A 13,000-nucleotide genomic window follows, 5' to 3' on the forward strand; every position below is an offset into this window, starting at 1 on the left:
ACATTTTTTATGGTTTTTCAACAGCCTGTATCTATTAAACCGAGCCGAGTGGGAAAAAATGGTAAAGGAAAAAAGTGTTTCTTTCGACCTCGAGAACCTCCTGTTGAAATCTTTGTACGATTCAAAGACTCACCCTGTATATAAATTTAATTAAATCTTTCTTGTTAGTGATGATTTCTTCTTTTCAAAAAAAATTACCGCTATATGTAATAAAGTCAGTGTGAAGAGAATCGCATGTAAAATAACGATATCTTCTTCAATTTATATACAAAATCGCCATCAGAGCTCGTAATGCAATTTTAATGGCTTGTTCGGGCTTCAGATAATCTAGTCGGCTCTGTACATCAAGGAATTCATAAATATTATTATAGTCATGATAATAACACTTGAGAGCTTCGGTGGGTATTATTAAATAATTAATATCGACAATAATGGGCAAATTGCGATTTCGCGGTGAATTGGTATGTCCATCATAAATCATCTTTATATGTGTTCTTATACAGGTTTTCGGTTCAGCTCTTGTCAGACTAAAATCGGACCTTAATTGTTTTTCTGATGGAATGGGGTTATTATCAGGTAATTCAGCATACATGCGTATCCTTCTCGTATTTCGGTAAGTAGAAAACATGAATTAAATATTAATTGAATTAGGTGAATTATGAGGGGTATTTCGCTGGTAATATTAATGGTTTCTATATCGAAAACAACAATTCTATAATATAAGTTAATTAGTACTTCACACTTCATTTTATACTGATAACAAAATATGTACCTATTGGTGAAATAAATTTGTGTTATCTTGGCTTTTATACACCATACCCGCTACTGATATGGAATAAAGGGAGCCGGCAATTCATAGCATTTCGTTGACGAATCGAGTTTTGTTGCTCTGACGAGGTCAAATAAGACCGAAACCATGGTCAGCATCTACTCTTTGTCGACGAAATGAAATTTCTGGTAATACTTCGAGCGATGGTAGTTTGTTAGTTCGATTTAGATCGTAACATTCGTTGATTTCATTATCTGCGGATGTTATGCATCTGAATTAATTTGATTATTATTTACCTGCCTTACTGTTGAAGGCGTGATCCATTTCTTATTTTTCCATGTCCGCGGCAGATCGGTTACTGCCATGATCCGAACCTTTCCGCGCTTTTTCCCTTGCTTAATTATCGTAATATACGATATCTGCAATATGGGAATAAAGCATATGGATGCATACTGCTATCTTCGCTCTGGGAGTTAGGAAATTGAATTGGGTTGGTTCCCGTTTCTCTGTCAGATTTCGGTACGATGTATTTATACACCATACCCGCTACTGATATGGAATAAAGGGAGCCGGCAATTCATAGCATTTCGTTGACGAATCGAGTTTTGTTGCTCTGACGAGGTCAAATAAGACCGAAACCATGGTCAGCATCTACTCTTTGTCGACGAAATGAAATTTCTGGTAATACTTCGAGCGATGGTAGTTTGTTAGTTCGATTTAGATCGTAACATTCGTTGATTTCATTATCTGCGGATGTTATGCATCTGAATTAATTTGATTATTACCCTGAAAAGAAACAAGCTGTGACAGAAGAAACTTTCATACCATCTCATCATCTCAGAATGAATGGATAATCCATAAACACGTTATAGAAGAGCCATTGTATAAAGACCAAGGCTGCTCTGTAAATATTTTAGAGTACTTCCTCACTCTACGATGGTACTTGCTCGACATCTAAAAATGAACATTTCTCTTCTCTGAGATGTCGTGCATGAGCATGACAATGATCGGAAACCTTTGAAGGCAGGCCTGCGCCTGCTGTACACAGCTGTGCAAGTTTTCTTAATTTCTGATCGCTTCAGGATTATAGGAGGTTCGAATAACTTCACGGCAAATCCAAACATTCCACCTACAAAATAAACCTGAGAATCGAATTTACGATGCCAAACGCACATTTAGCATCTCAGAAACACAGGAGATATTGCGTATATTCTTGTTTGGCTTGTACGTTATATACAATAACTGTCGATGTGAACATTTTCTCGCAATGGCCAATTTATTGCTAAATCCAACAGTTTATTTCTTATGTATTACCGCATAAACGGCATAAACAATCCACCTTCCCTGAGCATTACCGAGAACACCTAAAGCCATCCTGTGAAAATAACACGCAAAATAGTTACAACGTCATTGACCCAAAGAAATAGGGTTCATGAATTTTGAATTGAGGTGGTCATAATTAAATTTGGAACTGAATTACCCGAATTCGACTTAAATGAATTATTCAACCAACTTCTTCAGCTTCAGCCACATATAGATGCTATGGTTACAGCGTTACAAATACTTGTAGTGGTCAAATTTAATTTATTCTAGTGAAAATCAGGTCTGCAAATCAGTTTTTAATTCGATTAAGGATTTTCATCAAGCATCGGCCACCTCATTTCACTGTCATGTGTGAAAAGAGTCAAAAGAGACATCAGGCAAACTGAAGATGTGAAGAAAGAGGGTGGGTGACAGAACTGAGCCTTGGGGCACTCCAACAACTGATCTTTTCTCCATAGCGCTCAATAGTTCACATAGCTGAATCCATCAGCTTCTTGTTTTGAATAATTTCTTCTGAGAATAGATACTTCAATGAATTTCATAACGTGAAAATGGATAATTTTCAGCAATAATCGATCCTTTCTCTCTTTTCAGTCTCTACTGGAACAAATCTTCTATCTATTCGACCGGGAAGGTGACCTCTGTCTGGAACAGGAAAAATGGATGGAATTTTTGAAGCAACGACTCAGGTAAGTCATGATTAAGAAAGGTCTTACAGATTGAGTATATCGTTCTTAAACTTTAAGGGATGAAAAACAAATTGATTTTGCAGAGCAATTGGAGAGTGTTGCTTATTGCCTTTGTGGCGAAAGTCCCATAAACCTAAATCAATTTTACCAAATATTCCACACGAGAGGGGTGAGTAGATTCTTTAATGGACTGCACGATAAAAAATACATATTCAACAATGAAGATCCTTTCAAATCACAGATCAATTTTCAATGTAGTTGAAGATATGAGATAAATGTACTACTATGGTGTGATTATATGGGGTATAAGTTTTAGATTAGAGGGAATTTTTTTCCTCAGTTTTCTTGGAGGTGAATTCAATTCGTTTTTTCAGATAATCGACAAATTATTCAGAGTAATAGACCATCAAAACACTGGATCCATAGCGGCAGAAACCATCATGGAATTTCTAGCCACAATAACAAACAACAGGTGAGTACTGTGCGAAATTTATTCAGATTCGTTGAGATAATGGTCGTATGAATGAAAATAGGCTATAACATACCACCTGCTGTTGCATGTATCTAAATATTATGAGTAGGCTATTCCACACCGTTCTCCAGAATGTTATAGATGTTTAGATTGGCGCGATAGAAATAGAAGTCAACAAATAATTTATCTAACGACTTCCAGAGAATAGCCACAAATCGAAACATGTGTTGAAAGGAATTTTAGTTCTTGAAGACCTTGTTTCCATTGCAATTGATATTTCAATTCTGACTAGAATTGCTGCAACAATATGAGGTGTATAGGTGTATCAAAACAGAATAAACATTGACGAAAACCTATTATTGAACCATTATATTTGAACAACATGAATAATTCCTAGCTTAGTGGAGGTATATATCTAGTTCAAAATTTTTTTTTCATAAAAACTATTTATTGAAACTAGACAGCTTCTACACTATCAGAGAATATTACTTACCTACTGTTAGCCTAGTAGACAATGAGTTTTCATGCAAAATGTGGGATTGGCTGGATGTTCATAACCATTATAGTATTCATTGGATTATTGCCATAATTTTGGATCATTCTTGGAGGTTTTGGCTGAAAACTCTCATTTTTTTAATTTTCAGCTCTACTTTTGCAATGGAGCTTTCGAAATCAATTTTTTTAAGATCGAGAATCCAGTTAATTATTGTCATGTTGTAGGCCTAGGAGTGGTTTCGATCAAGGCAGCTTAGAAAGATTAGAAAAATTATTCAGGCAAACAGTTGGAAACGAGAAGGAAATAAAAATTGAAGACTTCAAGAAAATAGTGATTTCGAAAAATGTGAGTATTTGTTGGAAGAAAGGGAGTAATTGGAGTGAAATCAACTATAAATCGTGGGGAAAATCCTACATCTGTGGGGAAATTGAAAAAAAACTTTCAAGGAAGTACATTTTTAATATTGTTCATTAGTAGATTATTTTCAGCCTTTCTTCATTGAACGAGTCTTTCAAATCTTCGATAAGGACAATTCTGGATCGATTTCCTTGCAAGAATTTTTAGATGCGATGCACCAGTTTGCCGGTCAAAGTCCAGAAGTTAAGATCCGTTTTCTATTCAAAGTATATGATTTAGATGGTGAGTTCAACAACACATAAATTAGAGAAAATGAAGAAAATATAAATAATTTCTTGCAATTTGTCTATCTAAAACCGAGTCGTCAGGAAGCCATAGAATTGGCGTCTTCTGTTTTTTTCGTCTTCGCTCTCCAAAAACTTGCGCAAAAAATATTGAATAAAAAAAATCCTGAATTTAAGGAAATCAAAATTTTGTGGGTCACATGACCTAAATCAATTGTTCATGTCGTTTTCGCCAGAATGAAATAACAACATTGTAATTGACCACTTGACATTACTATCTAAGTACCCCTAAGACTCCAAAACGTTGGACAACATTCAGTACCCAGGTAATAAAATTTTATGCACCATATTTCAAGCGCATCTATCGACGTTGAGCGGCTTACAAGATACTATAAGCGCAAAAATGGGACATTAAATTTTACGCCAGAATTTTTATGATCGTTACTTCAGGATGAATAAAAACCCGAAGCAGACCGAAGAAGCTCCAGCTGATTCAATTAGTCGAAGAAACAATTACATAGGCGGTTAGAAATTGACTTGTATCATAAATTTGTATGTACGTGTGTTTCTTCACCTGGAAATTGCCACGCTCGTACACCATGAAATCGTAAAAACAAGCTCCAGCTGAATGCTGAATATTATTGGTTATTGTCTTAATACTTACGTCCAATATTGGAGATGTGACGTATGAGCCTTTTTACAGCTCATCTCTGATGTTTCGACATCTTTATAAAATAATAGGTATATCATTTTATGGTTAATCATTTCCAACAAATAAGGTCTGTGGATTCACATAAATAGGTACTATGCAAAAAACTAGAGTTTCCCTGAAACTTTCTCTTTAGATTGGCTTATTCTTTTGAAAGGTTTAAAATTGATAAAGAAGATGATTATTTTATGAAACGATCGTATCTATGGATGAATGTGCCAATAGATTATAACAGATCAAATAAATACAAACAAAAACACTCTTATTGAACCAAAAAAAGATCAAAACAAATACTGAATTTGCATTGCTTATTCAGGAAGTCTAACGTGAATTAGAGAATCCAATTGAAGATATTTTTGCCTTCTTCGTAACTTGTCTTGAAACCAGAAAGCATAGCAAGAACTTTCTTAATTGATTTCAATCCAAACTTTTATTTTTCTTGTAGATGTAGTTCCACAAAGATAAACCAATAAACATATCTTTAAAAAGAGTTAATGAAATGATGAAATAACCTAAATTGCCAATATCATATCATATTTTCAAGGACCGACAACTCAGACTATAGTTTCTTAGCATTTCTATGGCGGATACGTTTTTCAACTGCTAAAATGAATGGACTATATTATGTACGCAATGTTGTATTTCAGGCGATGGTCTGATACAGCACAGGGAACTTCAACATGTTATGCGGGCATGTATGGAAGAAAACGGTATGCATTTCAGCGAGGAACAAATAGACGACTTAACACATGCCATGTTCGAAGATGCTGATACGGATAACAGGGGTGCCATCACATATGAAGCCCTGAAGAGCCAACTGGAAAAGCATGGCGGTCTCCTAGAGAATTTGTCCATCAGGTGCGATGAACTTCGAAAAGTTTTCACCAGAAAAACATTTATGAAAATTTTTCTTTTTTCGAAGTTTTTCGAAATTTTTCTCATCAGTTGTAGAACCCAAGAGAGATATTCAAGATTTACTCGAGCTTATCAGATTGATATATGGGGAGATACCTTGGACCCTGTAGAGTATCAGTATCTCTACCAAAAATTACACCTGTATATAGGGGGAATTATCTAGGAATTCTGTCAGAATAGTAACAAAATAATCATTGTACATACTTTAGCGTGCCAGATTAAGATATAGGTGATTAATTACATTGAAAGGTATACATTCTCTTAATCTGACAATTGAAGCGTTACGAAAATGTGTGGGAGGGCGCCAAATTTGCAAAAAAAAACGATGGCTTTTTTATTTTGAAGCTTATGTTTCAAGAATAATGGAAAAAAATATAATCTGACAGTTTCATCGGACCGAAACATTGAAAATTAGCTATAAATGTCACAAAAATGGGTTTTTTTGAATTATCTCCTCTTCCGAGGTTCAAATCGTTCTCGCATTCATTATAAAAGTTGTAGAACATAAAATTTTCTACAAATTTCGTCCGAAGCAATTTTTTTTACGTTCAAAGGTTCTCGAGATATAAATAGGAAAATCAATATACATAATACTGGGATTCTGCATTGACTTAGACCTTTCGCACGTATGGCTAAGCCCCTCGCCCTCATCACCCTGTATTTCCAAAAAGATGAAGAATATGTAAAATTGCTTCAGAAAAAAGTTGTAGAGATTTTTATTATCTACAACTCTCATGTTGAATTCAAAACCGATTAGAGGTACAGAAAGGAATAAATTTGAAAAAAATGTCATATGATGAAAAGCCCCCTTGACTAGTTTCAGATTAATGGACCAACACGTCTGCAAAACCGAGATTAACCATCTGTATGAAAATCTGACACGCTCGAGTGTGTACAAGTAACGATTTTTTTTGCATTTTCAAAGGGCCACTGTGACCTTGCTTTAGGTCCAAATTGTTAGTCTCTTGAGAAGTATCTTCCTTTGGGTCCAATTAACATATCCTCTGAAAATCTGACACGTTCGAAAAAAAATTTTTTTCAACTCTAGCGTACAGCCATCCCCACCACGTAAACTGTCAGATTAACATGAATTTATTATCAGAAACACGTAGGGCATATACAATATCAATTTTTTCACATCTTTGAACCTGCAGACAGACGCTTCCCCCACCGATGAAAGTGCATACATCTAGAAACTTTTGCCTTCTACCATCTAATCTTCAAAATCCACTAAGTCTCCACGAAGCTCGAGTAAATCCCGATCGTTGGCTCCCCAACTACAAAGAACAGTCTCTATCTTTAATCCTCTCAATCTGATACCTCACCAAACTGATACCAACTGAAAAATTGAATGCCTTTCAGCATCGACAGATGGCTCATACCACCAAAGCCTCAGCCACCATCGCCATCATTCGTGAAAAGACTACTTTCTCTGAGGCCTTACCAGCTGACCTGGCCATATTTCAAAAACAACCAAGTGTACTTGATTTTCCTGGCGTTTTTCGTGTTAGTCAACGCAGTCCTCTTCATTACCAGATCCTATCAATACAGGAAATCGAATTGGTACACAATCTTCGCGCGAGCTTGTGGTGAGTACAAAGTTGCACAGGATGCTGTAAGATAATCAAGTTTCTGCGTTTGACAGTACGTTTAACCCCCTCGCACTCAACGTGACAGTGAAATTATGGACTTCGCACTTGACTGAGGCACTAATTCAGCAATAATTACAAGGCTCGCAGGATTATATGTATGCATATTCTCTCCTCTTGTCGTATTAGCATCAAAATTGCATATCAGGTGTGAGTAATTTGACACGTTATGTGAGCCTTCACGACGATGAAAACTTGTTCTCTTACTTAGAATTTAATAACGTGTTGCAGAGCTACACAGTAGTTCCATAATTAATGAATACTGATTTGGCATAATTTGTCGAAAGCTTTCGGAACACTCGAGATTTTCCAAGTGAGTTCTCGTAGTAGAAGGCACATCCTTTTGTTTTGAAAAGAACTACAGTTTCCCAAAATTATTCATAAATGAAAGTGTTCTTGAATAGTATGACCTAGGGATCAATTCTGATAAGAAAAATGAGGAAAAAAGAGGAGGAAACATTCTATGGCATCAGCTACATTTGGAACCCATCAATATCCTGCTCAGGCAGGAAAAACTCTCTTGTCATGTCGAATTCATGCTCCAGTAACAATTTTTGCTTGACCAGCTTCATATGGAAATAGGTATAGCCCAATGATGACTCCAGCCCAAATTATAAACCTTGTTGGTAGATGCATATCTTACGACCATCAAACACCGGCAAATTTGCCATCATTCACATTCTTAAATGCAGAAAAAGTTAAGGATAAATGCCAAACTGACAACAAGAGAGTACTTTCCGTTTGGGTCTGATGAACTATCGCAAGTTAGCTAATACGATTCAAACCGTAACATTTCTCGATAATCATATCAGAGGGTGATATGCTTCTGAATGAATTCTGATTATCTTATTCAGCTAAAGGAAGATTCGGAACAATCAAAGACTCGTTATTTTCAGGACAGTGTTTGAATTTCGACTGCATGTTTGTATTGGTCCTGATGCTTCGAAAATGCATCACATTCTTAAGAACCAGAGGTTTCAGTTCCATACTTCCATTAGATCAACACATTTATTTCCACAAGGTAACTGGAATGCTGATATCCCTCCTGAGTTTGTGGCATACGGTGATGCATTGTTGCAATTTCTGTAAGTATTTTATGTTACCAGCGTTTTTTTCATTGATACATGTTGAGTAGAGAGAAGGCTGATAATATGATGATCTTTTCAACAACTTTTAAAAGAACTGTTCAAGATTTATCCCCAATATGTTCTGATTGAATGGATAACTGGAACTTATGTCCCATCCTAATTTTTTTACAGCTATGGTTGTTGTGAACGATCCTGTCATAAATAAGAATAACTATACGATTAGTGAATGGTTGTTTACACCAAAGCCAGGGTTGTTTGGACTTATCGGAGGATGGGCTAACCCTACAGGTGTGGCACTGGTCTTCATTTTACTATTGATGGTTCCTTGTTCCCAAAAATTTGTTAGACGAGGAGGATGCTTCGAGGTAAAAATGAATTGTATCTCAATTTCCTCCAGTGAAATCATTAAATCTTGAAATGAACGTGGTCACTTTCAAAAGGGGAAAAAGGCTTCAATTCAGTCTGCACCTTTTGAGACTTGCTTATTAATGTAGTTCCACCGAAAATTCCTAGTAAATTATATTCTTTTTTCAATTTGGAGTTGATAACTCTAACTCAAAATCTCATTTCTTGAAAACTTCCTTCTGTTAATTTTTGTGTTGATTTGTGCCTGTGTTCAAAATGTGGAAATCTATAATTGTTTAATTTTCCAAAGATATTTTATTGGACTCATCTGATGTATATTCCATTTTGGATACTCCTTCTTATTCATGGACCGAATTTTTGGAAATGGTTCGCTCTACCTGGCATTATTTATATTATCGAACGGTTGATGAGGTTCTATTGGATGAAATACTGTCCGGACCGTGGAAAAACTTACATCAGCTCAGGTCTCTTGCTTCCTTCCAAAGTAACTCATCTGGTGATAAAAAGACCAATGAATTTTCACTTCCACGCTGGAGATTATGTTTTCGTAAATATTCCAGTAATAGCCAAATATGAATGGCATCCTTTTACCCTGAGCAGTGCTCCAGAACAAGAAGGTAAGGTTCGAATAATTTCATCCCAAAGAATTATTGCCATATTGCGTTCATGTCTGAAAAAAAGCACTTCTAAACAATTCGTAACGGTTAAATTGCACTTGAGTTTACAGATTACATGTGGCTTCATATCAGAGGAGTTGGTGAGTGGACCAACAGGCTTTACGAATATTTCGAAAAAGAGCAGGAAAGACTCCATAACGGAGACATACAGGGTGTACCAGTTCCGACGAAAAAGAGGAACTCGAAAGATTCTGGAAATAATAATCAAAATTCACTGACCAAAATTCGGTCTTCAATCATGCGCACCCTATCGACGAGAGATAAGAAGCCAGACGTACAACTTGTAGGTTTTTCGAATGATGCTTTTCAAGAGGTTGACTTGGGAAATCCAAAAGTCACCATAGAAATAACCAGTTCTTCCCCGTGCAGTAGCACAGGTAATAGATTGAGTGTATTGGAGACATTTGTTGTCATTCTTGGAAACTGAAATTTCAAATTTCCTTCCAGATCTCAGTGCAAATAGAGGTAGAAGGCTTACGCCTGAAAAGAGGCTCCAGAGATTGCTTATGGCTAGTAAAGTTCCACTGGAGAAATCCTTATCTCTTCCTGATATGCAGAAGAAAGCAAAAAATAAGGAGAGAATTTTAGCGTGAGTTAATTTTGAATGTTATACAATATCTCTTCAATTGGCAGCTATACGTTCTCGAGAAAATCACCTCCACCCCACAAAAGCGACATTTTACGAAATAAAATGATACCAAATTCTGAATTTCCAAAAATCAGCTTCTCGTTGAGCAATATAGCTCATCTGGAAAAATCTTCCAAAGAATGCCCTTTTCCAATTTCAGCTTGAGAGACTATATGCGATCAGAATCAGAGAAAAGCTTCGATCAACAACAAATGAGAAGGGCCAGGATGAAATCACTGGGATTGGCTTACCTCAGTCCGCAAAACAAGTCTCTGGCACAGAGTTTCAGATACATGAGAAACAAGCCAACAATCATTGCATTCAAAACACCCAGTCTAGAGAATTGTGAACAAAGGGATTCCTCGAGCTCTATAGGTTCAACAGTTCGTAAGTAAACACTAACTGTTTATGAAGAGAAATGAAAAAAATTCGAATGTCTTACAATTGGTGTCTATAAAATCTTCCTTTATATTCGTTTAAGCTTATCAGAACGAGGTGAGGCATCTTGACCCAGAGAGCCAGGCTGAACAAGGTAGAGTGCCATTCACCCCCACCCTCAAAGTTACACCGATGAACTACCCCGTGGGAAAACCCTTAGAGGTATGAAAATATGCATAGTCTAGTGCAAAATCTAAATATAATTGACAATTAGGCACAGCAACTGCGTAGATCACGTCATGGTTCAAGACGTCAACAAACGCTTTATGGTGGTACGGTTACGGAGGTAAATGAGGTGCATTATTATAACGCTTCAATAACAAAACTTTCAGAAAGAGGAAAAAGTAGAGAAGTTAGACTTGATGAACCTAAACTGAGGCTGCAAGCAACGTGAGGTGACAATGCCCACGTTACATGTATAGGCGATGTAAACGAACAGTACGATGGTTGGAAACTTGAAAGAATTCATTATCTTTGTTGTTTTTCCCTACTTTATCATCTGACTGGGTTTGCAGCCTCATAGTACTGCTTCATACCCTCTTTTTGAATTAAAATTGAACACTAATTATCGCCTTTAGATATTCATAGCCATGTTTTATGTATGCTTTACCTAAGTATAAATCTACTATCTAGATAGATACTAGATGGCTTCACTAACATTTTGAGCTTGAGTAGAGGATAAGGAATAAAGAATCTATTGGTGCAAACACCCCTTAAACTTATGAAAGAACAGAAAAGCAGAGGACATTTTATGTCAGTGATAATCAAAACTCTCTAGATATTTCTTGCTTATCGCTCGTTGAAGTTGAATCTTTGATTCATAAATGATGAACAATGCTTAATCCAATAATATATCTCATTAGCATGTTATCCCATCAACATACAAATAGAAATTTTTTTTCCTAGCTTTTGTAAAATAAAATAACATCTTCATTTGATCACTTAGAATCAGATTCATTAATCCGAAACATTCCCCATTAGATTTTCTTAGATGGACCCTATGGTGCACCATCAAGCCACATATTCATGGCACAGCATGCGGTTCTTATAGCCACAGGCATTGGAGTCACACCATTTGCCTCCATTTTGCAATCAGTAATGCACAGATATTGGAAAGCCAGGCATACTTGTCCTAAATGTAAATTTTCCTGGGCTAGTGACATACCCGCTAGCGTGATGAATTTGAGAAAGGCAAGTACAATTGAACATATACTATAAACCAAAATTTTGTTCATTGTCTTCGGTAAAAACTGCAAAATTGTCTGAACCTCAGCATTTCCTGTGTGCATTCGATATTTATCTTAACATGGCTGGACCAAAAATAAAATTTGAAACGAGTTATCCGTTTTTTCCAGTTTCTACATTAGTTTTGTTCCCTTTTTCAGGTGGACTTTTTCTGGATTAACAGAGATCAGAGATCCTTCGAATGGTTCGTCAACTTGCTATCTCAGCTAGAGATCGAACAAGCTGAACTTGGTGGAGCCATGGAGAGATTTTTAGAGATGCACATGTATATAACGAGTGCTTTGCAAAAAACCGATATGAAAGCAGTAGGTCTGCAGTTGGCCCTTGATCTCCTCCATGAGAAGGTAATTGTCCATTTATTCGAAAAAATTAGAGAAAATCTATTATTTTCAAACAGGAAAAGCGAGATTTGATCACCGGTCTCAAGACGAGAACAAACGCTGGCCGACCCAACTGGGACAAGGTGTTCAAACAAATTTCAGACCAGAAGAAGGGAAAAGTTACCGTATTTTACTGTGGCCCGCCACAATTAGCAAGGATTCTTAGGGTTAAATGCGATCAATATGGATTCAGTTTTCGAAAAGAGGTCTTTTGAGGTTATACACGTGAATGCCTGACATGTAAATTAACAAAAATGAATGTATTTATCTGTATATCTGATTTGAGTGTTTTTATTGTTGAATATTTGTGTCATATTTATTGATAATAAAGTAAATTGTTCAAATAATCAAGACCTATTACTCAACCTCCATTTTTAATCTGCAAAAATATGCCTATCCTACAAGCCGCAAATTGGCTCCTAAAAAATAAAAGTATGCAACTTATATTACAATTTTATGAATTGAGGAAAAAAAGATGAATCAACAAGAAGGAAATACGAATTTCATTTTGTTTT

The 13,000-nt window shown here is 36.1% G+C and overlaps 1 protein-coding gene across 5 annotated transcripts in view; it reads left to right on the forward strand.

The window, feature by feature from the left end:
• Window positions 1–12,832, forward strand: part of LOC123307283 (NADPH oxidase 5) — a 126,387-nt gene extending 113,555 nt beyond the window's left edge. For 4 of the 5 annotated variants that reach the window (XM_044889528.1, XM_044889529.1, XM_044889524.1 and 1 more), the window contains 18 exons: window positions 2,687–2,781; window positions 2,839–2,950; window positions 3,156–3,253; window positions 3,974–4,094; window positions 4,238–4,388; window positions 5,747–5,957; window positions 7,377–7,603; window positions 8,560–8,748; window positions 8,923–9,116; window positions 9,407–9,734; window positions 9,845–10,171; window positions 10,242–10,383; window positions 10,583–10,809; window positions 10,904–11,022; window positions 11,075–11,146; window positions 11,842–12,051; window positions 12,246–12,449; window positions 12,503–12,832. In XM_044889528.1, the coding sequence (XP_044745463.1) occupies window positions 2,756–2,781; window positions 2,839–2,950; window positions 3,156–3,253; window positions 3,974–4,094; window positions 4,238–4,388; window positions 5,747–5,957; window positions 7,377–7,603; window positions 8,560–8,748; window positions 8,923–9,116; window positions 9,407–9,734; window positions 9,845–10,171; window positions 10,242–10,383; window positions 10,583–10,809; window positions 10,904–11,022; window positions 11,075–11,146; window positions 11,842–12,051; window positions 12,246–12,449; window positions 12,503–12,700 (3,156 nt within the window). In that variant the 5' untranslated portion in view covers window positions 2,687–2,755 and the 3' untranslated portion in view covers window positions 12,701–12,832. The remainder of the gene's footprint in view (window positions 1–2,686; window positions 2,782–2,838; window positions 2,951–3,155; window positions 3,254–3,973; window positions 4,095–4,237; window positions 4,389–5,746; window positions 5,958–7,376; window positions 7,604–8,559; window positions 8,749–8,922; window positions 9,117–9,406; window positions 9,735–9,844; window positions 10,172–10,241; window positions 10,384–10,582; window positions 10,810–10,903; window positions 11,023–11,074; window positions 11,147–11,841; window positions 12,052–12,245; window positions 12,450–12,502) is intronic. The other variant, XM_044889527.1, reaches the window with a different exon arrangement.
• Window positions 12,833–13,000: the final 168 nt, after the last annotated feature.

Source organism: Coccinella septempunctata, chromosome 2 (assembly GCF_907165205.1).
Source record: "Coccinella septempunctata chromosome 2, icCocSept1.1, whole genome shotgun sequence".
Classification (NCBI taxonomy): Eukaryota; Metazoa; Arthropoda; class Insecta; order Coleoptera; family Coccinellidae; genus Coccinella; species Coccinella septempunctata.